Source organism: Octopus bimaculoides, chromosome 4 (assembly GCF_001194135.2).
Source record: "Octopus bimaculoides isolate UCB-OBI-ISO-001 chromosome 4, ASM119413v2, whole genome shotgun sequence".
Classification (NCBI taxonomy): domain Eukaryota; kingdom Metazoa; phylum Mollusca; class Cephalopoda; order Octopoda; family Octopodidae; genus Octopus; species Octopus bimaculoides.
The window spans coordinates 43,113,771-43,127,187 of NC_068984.1; the positions used below are offsets into that span (position 1 = coordinate 43,113,771).

The 13,417-nt window shown below is 35.1% G+C and overlaps 1 protein-coding gene across 1 annotated transcript in view; it reads left to right on the plus strand.

Moving 5' to 3' along the window:
- LOC106874001 (2-oxoadipate dehydrogenase complex component E1) overlaps positions 1-13,417 on the plus strand; it is a 53,016-nt gene that overhangs the window by 37,937 nt on the left and 1,662 nt on the right. The window contains exons 20-23 of the mRNA XM_014921555.2: positions 925-1,026; positions 4,440-4,685; positions 7,510-7,573; positions 9,357-9,442. Of these exons, the coding sequence (XP_014777041.1) occupies positions 925-1,026; positions 4,440-4,685; positions 7,510-7,573; positions 9,357-9,442 (498 nt within the window). The remainder of the gene's footprint in view (positions 1-924; positions 1,027-4,439; positions 4,686-7,509; positions 7,574-9,356; positions 9,443-13,417) is intronic.

Here is a 13,417-nt window from a genome sequence, read left to right on the forward strand (position 1 = left end):
AAGTCAATAGCTATCTTTTATAAATTATATTTCATATTTTTTCTGTGTCAGTCATATTTTCATATTTGTTTGTCAAATCTTCAGGCTTCTCAGCCATATATATATATATATCTTTTTTTGACTATGTCAGTTAAGCTAATTTCAACAGATAGCCTGTGGCCTCGCTCAGTTAGCATTTACCTGGTTTTCTATCACTTAATTTTTTGAAATTGTACAATCAAACATTGTTAGTTATCTACCATGATTGAAGATTCCCACCTAGTGGATACCTGTATGCGATGAGTTGAATGTGAAATGAACTGTTGCAAATTCATCCTCACTTGCAACTTGAGTTAGAACCCAGAGCTTAGAAATTTAGTACTAGAGTCAATTTTCCACACTCACGGAAGGGATTGAACTTAGAATTGTGAACAATAAGGGACTTACCAAATTTATAGCTCTTCTTACTCTCTCATACTTATTTACAGCCTAGTAAATCAAATCTTTCAAGAGCTAAATTTCTTTGTTACAGACACAATACAAGCTAAAAGCACCCAATACATATGTAAGGTGATTATAGAGTTAGGAAGGGTATCCGGGTGTAGAAATCATACTAAAGCTGACACTAGTGCCTTGTAGCGAGATGTATCTTGTCAAACTGTCTAACCTATACCAGTGTGGAAAATGGATGTTAAATGAAGATGATGGCAGAATCTGAACCATTTAAATGATTCAGATTCTGTCATCATCCCATCAAATATCTTATCCAATCAGCTGTCTTATCAATAACATTCATGAAAGAAAATATTTAAAGAATTAAGAAAACTATTTTTTAAAATTTTGCTTAAGCTTTGATTTTTTTTCTCTATCTTGCTTAAGCTTCATCAATTTTTTTATTATCATTTAAATATAATTATTTTTCTCTTTTGTTATTTTATTATGTAGCTTTGTGATAGCAAGGAGGATGCTATTGATAGTGACCATGTTAATATGGAAATAGTTCATCCCACAACATCTGGTCAGTATTTTCACCTGCTCCGCAGACAGGTAAGTTTATTAAGATTATGAGGTTATAGACATGTTTAACAGTGCCATATCATCAATAAGATATTTCTATAGATACTCACACTGGCTTATTAAAGCAACAGAATACCCTCTAGTGTGGCAAAATCTATTTTAGTCCAAAGTGGCGACAGTGATTCCACTTTGGTCTCATATCAGTTGTTTGTTTATTAGGAAAGTTTGGTTATAATTTTAAGTGATATTCTGATAAATCAACAACTGACATTAAACTGAATATGACTGTAATCTGAGAAATCATTAGGTTTCATATCTATCCTGATTGTTATTATTGTTTTGGGTAATCCCAAATTTCTTTCAATTGATGTTTTGCCTATGGCCATCTAATTTTTACTGTAAGGTAGCTTGTTTCAAGATTTAAGACTATATGCTTTTGTAACAGTTTCTTTGAAGGGAACAGGAATAGATGAAAAAATTCTATTGTCGATAATTGAAATCTTAAAACTAGTTGGTCAAACTTGTGAAAAAAAAATTCTATTGATAATTGAAATCTTAACTCTTATAGTCAGACATATAAAAAAAAAAATCTTCGTTTACGTGTGTTGGATTAATTAATATTTTGAAAAAGGCTGTATGATTCATAGAGAGTGACCTCCCTTGAACTTTCAGATTTCATTTTACTTTGTAAAAAAAAAAAAAAAGAAATATAGTAAGAAATTGACAGATTTCAGCCAATGGATCTATATACATAATATACATATTTCAAAACATTTATTTTATTTCTTATAAATTTTAAGCTCAGCGTTCAAGACTATTATCATCACTTCTCTGTAGTGTTTTGATTGTTAAAGGCACAAAATTTATTGGATTTCTTTTTGTTAGTTAGCTGCAATTATCAATAAGGATGGTCAAATTCATTAATCCTGACGCTTTTCAGTGCTTTCCAAAACTTTAAACTTTTCTTCTATTTTTAGTAAAAAAAAACCTTAAAATCTGCTCATTTTGTTTCTTTACATCACATGCAATTGATTTGACTAATTCTGTTATAAATTCCTCCTTTTGAAGCATACATAATGGTTTATGTTTATTAGCACTAGCATCATCATGTGCACCTCTGTTATCCATTGGATAACATTTGAAGGGCTAAAATCCAATTAAATATTAGAAATTAGCAAGACTTAATCACTGATATAATAATATTCTGCTCAATACCACAGATTTTCTTGTCAGTTGTTTGACCTTAACCCTGTTCAGCATGTCTCTTAGTGGCTAACGACATGTGCATCTCTGAGAACGAGCAGAAGTAGTTGGGGAGCATCATAGCCATGTGTTGAGAGGAATTCTTTGGAGTTTGAATAATTCACCTTTGGAAACATGGGTGTTTCCTTCAACATCCTTAAACAACTCTTATTCAGGAACCGTTTGCACGGGATGGGCTACTCAACCTGAAGAAAATTCTAACTGGACCCCACCTGCAAAGTCATGCACTTTTTACTTTGATATGAGATTTTCATGTCGCACACATATGGTTGTGATGCATGTGCCTGGTGTACCCTTATCAGATGGGTAGTCATGATGGGTATACTGGGCTTCATATATTGCACCCTAGTGTCACTTTGATGGCATGCACTACTCTCTCACTCAATAATAATAATAATGAAATTATTGTGTATAATGCTCAGGTGCACTACAGCTCATCAAAGGTGCATGTACAGTACATAGAATTATGTACACAAGTCAGGAAAGTGAACAATGTATGAGTCATGATATACATGTGTGCATGTATATGGAGGGGGGGTATCAGGTGTAGTATTGAGAAATTTCAGGAAGCATGGAGGTTTTAAAAGATGTGATGTTTCAACAACTAACAACTGATGCAGGTCGTTTGTTCCATGCTTCAGCAACTTTGAACATGAAAAAATGTTTCCGAAAGTCAGGTGAGCTGTGCTGTATTCTGATTTTGTAGGCGTACCCTTGTGTGTTAGACACATGGAGCTCAAAAAGGTGCTCAAAGGGTTGTTGGCATGACGGTTAATAATTTTGTGGGTGTTTACCAAGTCAGTTGCCAGGTGTCTGAGCTTCAATGTATCTATGCCCAGGGAAGCAAAGCATTCAGAGTATGCCTGACAGAGGGTATTGGCTTGGTTGCACATCTCTGAACAGTTTCCAGAAGGTCAATGTCCTGAGCAAGATAGGGATTCCAGACTGGTGATGCAAATTTCAAGTGTGGCCACGCCATAGCCATATACAGCCTTAAATACATAGCTGGAGAACGGCTGACAAAGGTCTTGCTGAGTCATGCCAAGACACCCTCATCCTTCTTGACAGTTTTAGAGAAGTGCTTTGTCCAGTGCAAATCCCTGCTGACAGTAATGCCCAGGTCACATTCACAAGAAGGTTTCTTGATATTAGTATTGTGGAGAGAGTATGTGGATGCTGGGTTTTTCCTCCCAAAATGCATGGTGGTACGCATGTCCACAGCCAGCTTGAGTTGCCAGTCCACAATCAATTGTTGTATTGTGTCCAGTTCCAATTGCAGGAAAGATCTATAGAGTTCAGGATCTGTCCTTTTTATCTCAAAGTACAGCTTAATGTCATCTGCATATTTCAGTGTTGTGGCATTCTTTAAGTTGGCATCTCTGTCATTAAAGTATGCAACAAACAAAAGAGGACCAAGAGCAGATCCCTGCGGTACACCAGATGACATTGTATAGGGTGAAGAATGCTGTCCTTTGTAAACAAAGTTTGGTGGTTTAACATTGCTAACACCATACTCTCTCCTGTTCTCCCTCACAGTTATGGAGGTTTTTTAGTCTTGTGAGTTATGAAGTAATATTTCTAGTGTTGATGCCATAAAAAAAGCACCCATTTCACTCTGTAAAGTGTTTGGCATACAGTGGGCATATGAGTATAGAAATTGCTAAATTTGAAATATTGTAGCAAGATGTGATCATCCAATCTGTTAGATCCTGTTTAACTATTTAACCCATACCAGCAAGGATAATGATAATAACAATTGATAATGATTGATTAATTGATTGATTTTTCACTTCAAGTAATTCTAAATTTTGCTTTGTTTCTAAATATGTTTTAAGGGGCAGCCTATGTAACATATCAGTATTATATAGTTGACATGAGTTAACTATTAGACCATATTTTACTATTCATTCTATTGACAATTGTGGTTTGGAGGTTTTTTTATTGGAAATAAAAGTCAAATTTCTGGAAATGTTGCATATTTTAATGTTGACAGAATGAAACTAAAATAAGTTTATAAACAAGTTTCACAGTTAGCTGTAGCACACACTACACAATGATTGGTCATTCTTAGAATTTCATTGCGGTTTATGGAGCCTAGTCTCTCCATAAAATCTATCTTCTGTTTTTCAGTCTTGCATTTCTAATATATTTTTCAAGTAAATTAACATATTTCATTGCAGATGGTGAGAAATTACCGCAAACCCTTGATAGTTGCAGCACCAAAAACTTTGCTGAGACTTTCTAGTGCAGCGTCTTCTTTACTTGATATGGCACCTGGAACTTGCTACCAGCCTGTCCTAGGAGACAACAAAGTTAACCCAGAGTCTGTTACTAGATTAGTGTTTTGTTCTGGCAAACATTTCTATGCATTAAACAAACAAAGAGATGCTTCAAACAGTCACAATGTAGCCATTATTAGACTTGAAGTAAGTAAGAGTTTATTTCTTCTTTTCTGAACTTTTATATTCTGAATATTTAGGTACAGACTTGGCTATGTGGTAAAAAGTTTGCTTCTCGGTTACATGGTCTCAGGTTCTCTCCCACTACATGGCACCTTGGGCAAGTATCTTCTACTATAGCCTGAAGTTGACCAAAGCCTTGTGAATGGATTTGGTTGACAGAAACTGAAAGAAGCCTTGTGTGTGTGTGTGTGTGTGTGTGTGTGTGTGTGTGTGTGCCTTCATTTCTTGTGATGGCTGTAAATGAGTGTCACTGTCATACAAGCAGTGTTCTTCACTTCCAATCTTCCATGAAAACATATCTAATGATGGGGGATATATAAACTTACTTAGAAACAGGTGAGGGTTGGTGACAGGAAGGGTATCCAACTACAGAAAATCTGCCTCATTGAATTTCATCTGACCCATGCAAACATGAAAATGATGATTACGATAACAATCTGTAGAAATAAAACCCACAACAATACATTCAATAACAGGAGACCTTCTGAAGAATTTTATAGTTATTTGGGGAACAAAATACACTCTTAATTCCATGCTCATGGAAGAATTAGTATTCATTTAATATTTACTGGAGAATTAGTACTACCAGTTACAGTCATGACTACAAACTATTTAAAAATGGAATAAATTGGTTTATCATGAAAAAGAGGAAAAGTTTAATGTTCCAAGCAGGATCTTCTGATGAAGTATCTTAGCTGAAACATTTGATTTTCCTCTTCCACTCAGCAAACCAATTTATTCCACTTTTGACGTATGTGTATTTACCATTTATTAATGTAGATCATCACTAATTTCTCCTGCTGTTTACTTTAGAGTCAGGATTAGCTAAGTTGACAGAGTGACAGTTTGTAGTCTATCACTAGCTTTTTGCTCTATCTCTTACAAGAACATTTAAATATTAATTGTCCTAGATGTATGTAGGAAGCACGAGGTAATTTAATGTCAACAGTGTGACACTGGATAATTGCCAATTGTTTTGTTAGCCAACAGTGCTAACTATTGTAGTGTATTTTTACTCCTCTTGGCAAACAAATAAATTATGGGATATTACATGTATATTACATACTCTGCACTTTAATAAAACTTTTCTAGCTACTCTTGGCTGTTCTAAAACTTTTGTGAGTTTCCTGAGCTGCACTAATTCTGACCAGATTGTCCTTATAGCATGTTGTATGAGTTTCACAAAATGTGGTCCATTGTCTATGGAGATCTTTCAGTATCATCATTGTACACTGTAGCACCCTCAGCTACAGTTTGTTACCATATATCCATCTGGGAGAAATAACTGATACTTCCAAACACATACATGTAAGCATGGTTGTGTGGTTTAGAAGCTCACTTGGCAAACACATGGTTCTGGGTTCAGTCCATTGCACAACACCTTGGGTAGATGTCTTTACTATAGCAGATTAAGGTTGACTCAAGTCTTTTGACTGAGAATCTTTGTGGAAGCCTTTCAGATGAATTGTACTTTTAATTCAAAGTTCCATCTTTTTTCATATATTATGTTAGGCCAATCTTGCCTTGAGAATTACATTATGGGTACACACATCTGTGAGATAATCAGCCACTTAGATATTAATTTAAAGTGGGCACTAGCAACCTTTCTCAAGAAATGGGCCATATGAGACAAGGCTCATCATGTGACCAACACTACTGAAAAGACTCAGGGTAATTTTTCATAGGCATGCCATTTAGACAATGTGGTTCTGTCTGTTAGCAAAGGCACTACTGGGATAAAAGTGAAGCAACTTCACTAAGATTAAATTTTCTTTGTAAGGGAGTTAATTCCTTGATGTTCTGACATTTTTAAAGTCAGTTGATGGAAACCGATCTAAGAGAAATGCTCATCTAGGTAAAAAATGAGTCAGTTCTGTTGATTGATATCTCCACAAGAAGTTATGACAGAGCAGAGTCAGCTGAATGCATTTAGAAAGGATCTGCATATGCAAGGAGTTTGACTAAAACAACTATCACCTCCAACATAGCAATAGCTGAATTCCTAAATATTATACTAGACCTTATGACAAATAAGCTTCCCCTTTAAAGGAAACCAAATGAGGAGACAGTGTACCAAGGTCAACTTTGCCTTTCATCCAATCAGGCTTCTTTAAGTAAGTACCAGTGCAGTACTGGGGCCGATTTAATCAACTATCCCCACTCACCAAAATTTCAGGCCTTGTGCCAATTGTAGAAAGGATTATTATTATTACTACTACTACTACTACTACTATTGTTGTTGTTGTTGCTGTTGCTGTTGCTGTTGTTGTTGTTATTGAAAAAAAAAAAGAAGTTAGTCACTGCAGCAAACTGGCAGATTCATTAGCATGCCGAACAAAATGCTTAGTGGCATTTCATCCATCTATACATTCTGAGTACAAATTCCACCAAGATTGGCCTTGTCTTCCATCGTTTTGGGAGTCAATAAAATAAGTACTAATTATGCACTGAGGTTAATGTAATCAACTTACCTCCTCGCACCAAAATTTTCGGGCTTTTTGCTGAAAGTAGGAAGGATTATTAAGTTAATCAGTGGTGGAGACTGTGAATGTGATCTTTGCATCTCCCCTTGACTTGGGAGATTTTGATGCAGGTAATGCTCATCATAAACACCTGCCCATAAACAAATGTTTTTATGGAAAGCATTGCTGAGAGGTAATAGGGTTCTAGTTTGGATGTTTGCAGCAAAGTGTAAACTCCACTTAGAGCATCCAATTGAAGGACTGGGTACTGGTATTAAAATTCTTTGTTTATGCTTTATCCTTCTTTTTATTATATTTTATTCCAGAGCCTTTGTCCATTCCCTGTTGCAGACTTATTAAAGGAAATTAAGAAATATCCCAAAGCAAAAGGTATAACATTGCTTTCTTTCATTTTCTTTCATAATTTTGGTTTTGTAATTGAATAGAATACTAACAAAAGTGGCAACTACATCTTTTTTTCTTTTGGTTGATATAAATTACTTCTAAGTTGATTCAGATCATCTTCAAGTTGATATAAATTGCCATCAAGTTGATATAACACATCCCCAAGTTTATATAAAATACCACCAAATTGATTATCAATTGTTTCTGTTACAATGTGATGTGGAAAATCAAACTGGAAAAAATGACCAGATGGATTCTTGAAATGTGCTGACCTACAAAGAAAGGTGTTCTAGCCTTGACCATCCCATTTTCCCCAGATACCTTGTATCCAAGACTACATTACACAATACACAATAAAAATAACAAGATGAGATTTGACTACCATTTTTAGCAGGCCAAGGCTCTCTCAATGGCTCAAATGAAGCCCAGTAAATGGTAAGGTCAATTTAATCTACTCTGTCTTCCTCGGAACTTACTCTAAAAAAAATATCATTATCGTTTCTGTCCCATCAAGACTGTGCGAGATTAAATGTATTGCATAATACAGTAATTCTCAGTCTTTTTGACTTTTTGGTGCACTAAAAGTCAAACAAAAGATTGCTGGTAAAATCTTTTGCAAGGAACTTCATCAAAAGTCTGTTTTAAAGTTAAATAATTAGAAAATGTATAGAAATCTGTTGCATATATTATTTTATTAATTGTATTTGTTTATAACAAAATTGTGAATAACACTCAGATAGGATTAACCTTTTAGCATTTAATGCAGCAATGCCGGCCCATGTAGTGTCGAAAGGGATTATCAATGGAATTCCAACCAACCATAGGTTGGTTGAAGGATGATGAGCATTTAATCCTGCCATATATGGCCCAAATATTCTACTTGTTTTATGTTAAAACTAACTAAATCCAACCTCTCAAACCTACTCTACAATGTCATTCTAAAACTAAAACCATCACATCATTGAAATCTTGAAACTATGAAATAATGCATGATTAATTCAAAACAATGTGAACAAATAAGCATTACTTTTGACAAAGAAAGATGAATGCTAAAGGCTTAAAGATTACCTAAAGCTTTAAATTGTACTTTTAAGAAACCATGATATCCTTGTAGATATCCTACCAATGTGTTGCAGCTGTATTTGAGAACTTGCAACTCTTGGTTTTTAAACTGAGTGTGGTAATACTCCTATCCATTTTACTCTTTTACTTTTATTTGTTTCAATCATTTGATTGCAGCCATGCTGGAGCACCACCTTTAGTCGAACAAATTGATCCCAGGACTTATTCAACCGGTCTCTTTTGCCGAACTGCTAAGTTACGAGAATGTAAACACACCAGCATCGGTTGTCAAGCGATGGTGGGCAGGGACTAACACAGACACAGAAACACACATATATATATATATATATATATAAATAAATATATGATGGACTTCTTTCAGTTTCCATCTACCAAGTTCAGCCCAAGGCTATAGTAGAAGGCACTTGCCTAAGGTGCCATGCAGCAGGACTGAACCCGGAACCATGTGGTTGGTAAGCAAGCTACTTACCACACAGCTGCTGTGCATGTAGAATTCATGTTAGATTCTTTTTTAGGTCATTTATATTTATCTTTCAATAAAGGCAGCTATGACTGACTTGATATAAATGCTAAGATTACTTATTAATAGCGTCACATACATTCCTTCAGGATTGATGTTTATCTTCACATTTCAAGCATATTAAGAATACACTTGCTTTAGTTTTTTTTGTTTTCTACTTTGCAGAGTTTATTTGGAGTCAAGAAGAACATCGAAATATGGGACCTTGGAGTTTTGTAGCACCAAGATTTCAGAATCTTTTAGCCTGTAAAGTAAGTTATCTTCAAATACCTGTAATATCATCATCTTAACATCCACTTTTCCCTGCTTACAGGAGTTGGACAGAATTTGTTGAGGCAGATTTTCTCCAGCCAGCTACCTTTCCTATTCTTGACTCTCACCTGTTTCCAAGTAAGGTAATATTCACCCATGACCAGACATGTTGTCATGGAAGATTGGATACTGTTTGCACGACATTGACACTTGTTTATATTGTCATGCAATGTCAAGGCAAGGATACAGTAATAAACACACATGTATATGATGGGCTTCTTTCAGTTTCCATCTACCAAATCCACTGACAAGACTGGTCAGCCTCAGCTTATGCTAGAAGGCAAACTCTGAAATCAAACCCAGAACCCAATGGTTATCCTTTAAAGACACATAACTGAGTTTATCCTATTTAAGATTTGAAAATAGATTGCTATTTGTTTCAATTTATCTTTCAAATTGTTGTTGTTGCTTAGTTGCATAGCAACCCATGATCAAACCATCTATTTATATATCAAACTATGTTATTTAATGTGTCCTTCTGTAAAAAATATGATTTAAAGAAATTTGGCTGCTATTTCTAGCAGGTTAAGCTACCCATACAAACTTCCTTGTTAGCTTGGCTAACAAACTGTTTTTGCTCCTTTGGATGTTTTCTCCCTTAACACAGTCAGTACTACCGTTACTTTTTTGGTGTTTGACACTTGTACATTCAGACAATATTACATAACCAAGAAAGGTAGTCACAGAGTTGTAGTTGTTACTTAGGCCAAGCCAAACCTTGGCCCTGCGTGTCAGCCATCACTATCCAGTCCTTTTGTATTTTCAAGTCTATATTGCCAAATGTATCTTCTTTTTTGCGTTTAATAATAAGATAGTATTATTTGAGGAAAATTTGGCTGCTACTTCTCACAGATTAAGCAGCTGTGGAGAAGCTCTCTTGGATTGTTGTTGTTGCATTTTTAGGAAGCTCTTCATCTGAGAGAATAAAGCAATAAATAAGGTCTGTATTTTCTACCTATGCTAGTGTTGAAGTCAGCAAAAAGAATGACGTCAACAGCAGTTTAATGGAGTTTTTTTTTAATGAGAGAAATCAGTCAAAGTTGGAATGTGATATTGGAATGCTTGCTCATTTCTGAAAGGCATTAGCAGACTAATGGAAATAAAAAGGCTTCAGACAAACTTAAAACTAGATTAGTCAATTACATTGACCCGAATACATGACTAATATTTTATCAACTCAGTGGGGATGAAAGGCAATGTTGGCCCTAGCAGGATTTGAACTCAGAATGTAAAGAGCTGGAACAAATACCACAAAGCATTTTTTCTGATGCTGTAATAATTCTTCCACCCCAGAAGAACCCTCAACTTGTTATGGCACTGACCAGAAGTAACCAAACTGCACATCAGAACGGACGCTTGCATGTCCCTAACCATCCAAAGGCTCAATGTCACTTTGGAGGATACAGAGAGGTGGCATGGGACTGCCATCAAAGGGGGCTTACTGGTGGACCCGGTCGGCCCTACATACAATAATGCTTCTGGGACCGCTAACCTGGGATGATCCCAGTCCCATAGAGCAGGAGTGCAGAACAGAGAGGGGCAACTCCACCAACCTAGTAGCATGTAACAAACCCAATTTATAAGGGGAGAGTGTTTTCTCAACCCTGAAAGGATGAATAACAAAGCTGACCTGAGTATGATTTGAACACAGGACATAAATAGCAGGAACTAAATATCATGAGATGTGTTGTCCAAGACTAATGATTTGACCAATCTACCACTCTATAAAAAAACAAACAAAAAAAAAAATCTAAAATTACAAAACAGGAAAAGTTTAATTTTAGGCACTTCCTGTTTACTGAGCAAAATTATTCTGAAGTTTTGCTTTTAGAATCAAACTACAAATGTGTATCATTTATTACTCTTTATTAATAACTGCTCCTACTTAAGAGGAACTTCCTTCTGTAATTACTATGCAAAGACACAAGGTGGTCTGCAATTATGGGGAATTCTATTCTGATTTGCTCTTCATAACACAACACACTAGAATTGTTTCCAGTTCTTAATTTTGAATGAAATTGCATTGTTACTGATGATAATATAAGGCCACAGAAGAGGAAGGAAAACTACACTTTATTTTTTTTTCTTTCAATACTCACTATAAGAGATGTGATCTTTACTTTAAGCATTTGTCTAAGTAATCATTATTATGAAGCTGTTGGATACTAGTTTTCAAATGCTATCATCATCATCATCGTTTAACGTCTGCTTTCCATGCTAGCATGGGTTGGACAATTTGACCGAGGACTGGTGGACCAGGAGGCGACACCAGGCTCCAATCTGATTTGGCAGTGTTTCTACAGCTGGATGCCCTTCCTAACGCCAACCACTCCGAGAGTGTTTCTTCATTTTCCTTTGGTCAATAAGAACAAGATATTGATGTTCAAGTAATTTATATTCTTATAAAACCCATAAACCTTTTACCTCTAATTAAAGAGCCAAATTAGCCGAGTGATTAGATGAGTAGTTATTTCAGCCAGGTCAACTAATTGAATAGACCTACTATGAAAGGCGTTCCAATCAGGACCACCTCATCTTATATTCCATGCTTAATCTATGAATGCAAATATGACTGATTAAAAAAAAGTTCACTTTGCAACTGTTGTTTCAGGTTCACTGCACAACCCCTTCAGCAAGTGTCTCCTACAATAAATTTATAATTGAAATTTGGTAGACAGAAGCTGTGATAGGCTCTCAAAAAAAAAAAAAAAAAAAAAGGGACCATTCTTGTTGTTGGGGTATAGACTGTAATCCATCATCTGGGCCTTTATCAGAATAAACTATTGCAGTTATTCAGTCTACATCTCTGGTAGGTGGAAGTTATCCTGAAAAATATTCATGGGGTTGCTTTTCCTTCTGTCCAAACCATGTAAAACAGAATAAGCAGTTTATCTGTCTTTTCTTCTTTACTTTTAAACATCTTTGGGTCTATGATATGTTTTAAAGTGATCTAACATAGAATTCCATTTATGTTTCGAACAAACTTAAAGTTCTTTTGCTAGTCTTATTTTCAAAATTAACTGCAACAAGGGCATTGCATTTTCAACAAAAGGGTTAATCAGGAGACAGGATTTGAGTAAGATTTGGCAGTTATTTCTCACAGGTTGAGTAGCTATAGAAACTCTTTTGTTGGCTCATATATCAATGGTTATTAGATCCATATTTCCCCACCTTGCTTTTCTCAAACCTTTCTGCTTACCTTAAAAATTGCATTGAGTTGAGCTTTTTCCACCTTCATTCAGGTCTTCAACTACTGGTCAAATTTCAAGCTAATTATAATAAATTAATGAAAAAGAATCTCATTTCAAGGAGACTAAGCACCAGAAATAATTGCAGTAAAAGTTTAGTAAGGAAAAAAAAAATTTTTTTAGGGATTAAATAACTCCCTCCAGTTGAAAAAGGGAGACAACTTCAAGAATTTCCATCGTCATGGGAAGTAAAACAATTAACCTTCCTTATTGGCCCTCTAATAGTTTACAATAGAGAAATATTCATCAAGAACAGGAACTAAGATTGATAATTGAATTATGCATTAACTGAACGACAGAGAAAACTGTCCTCAAAGAGAGAGAGAAAGAGAATCAACACAGGTAATGCAAAAAATGAAGTAAATGCTATGGATTTTGTCTAGAAGGTTAGAAACAACTTCTGAATAGCATAGTGGTTTTTCAGAATTGACAAAACCAATTTAGAGTGGATATAGCAGAATTATAGACTAAGAATTAAAGTCTTTAATGTGGGAATATATGGACTAGGTGAGTGTGTATGTATATATATATATATATATATATATATATATTTTCTTAAAATGATAGGAAATACATCCTCTTATATACACTCATTACTTGTGGACCTTGAAAAGGAAGTTTAAGCATTTGGCATGATTTTCATAATGTTAATAGAAAATAGTCCAG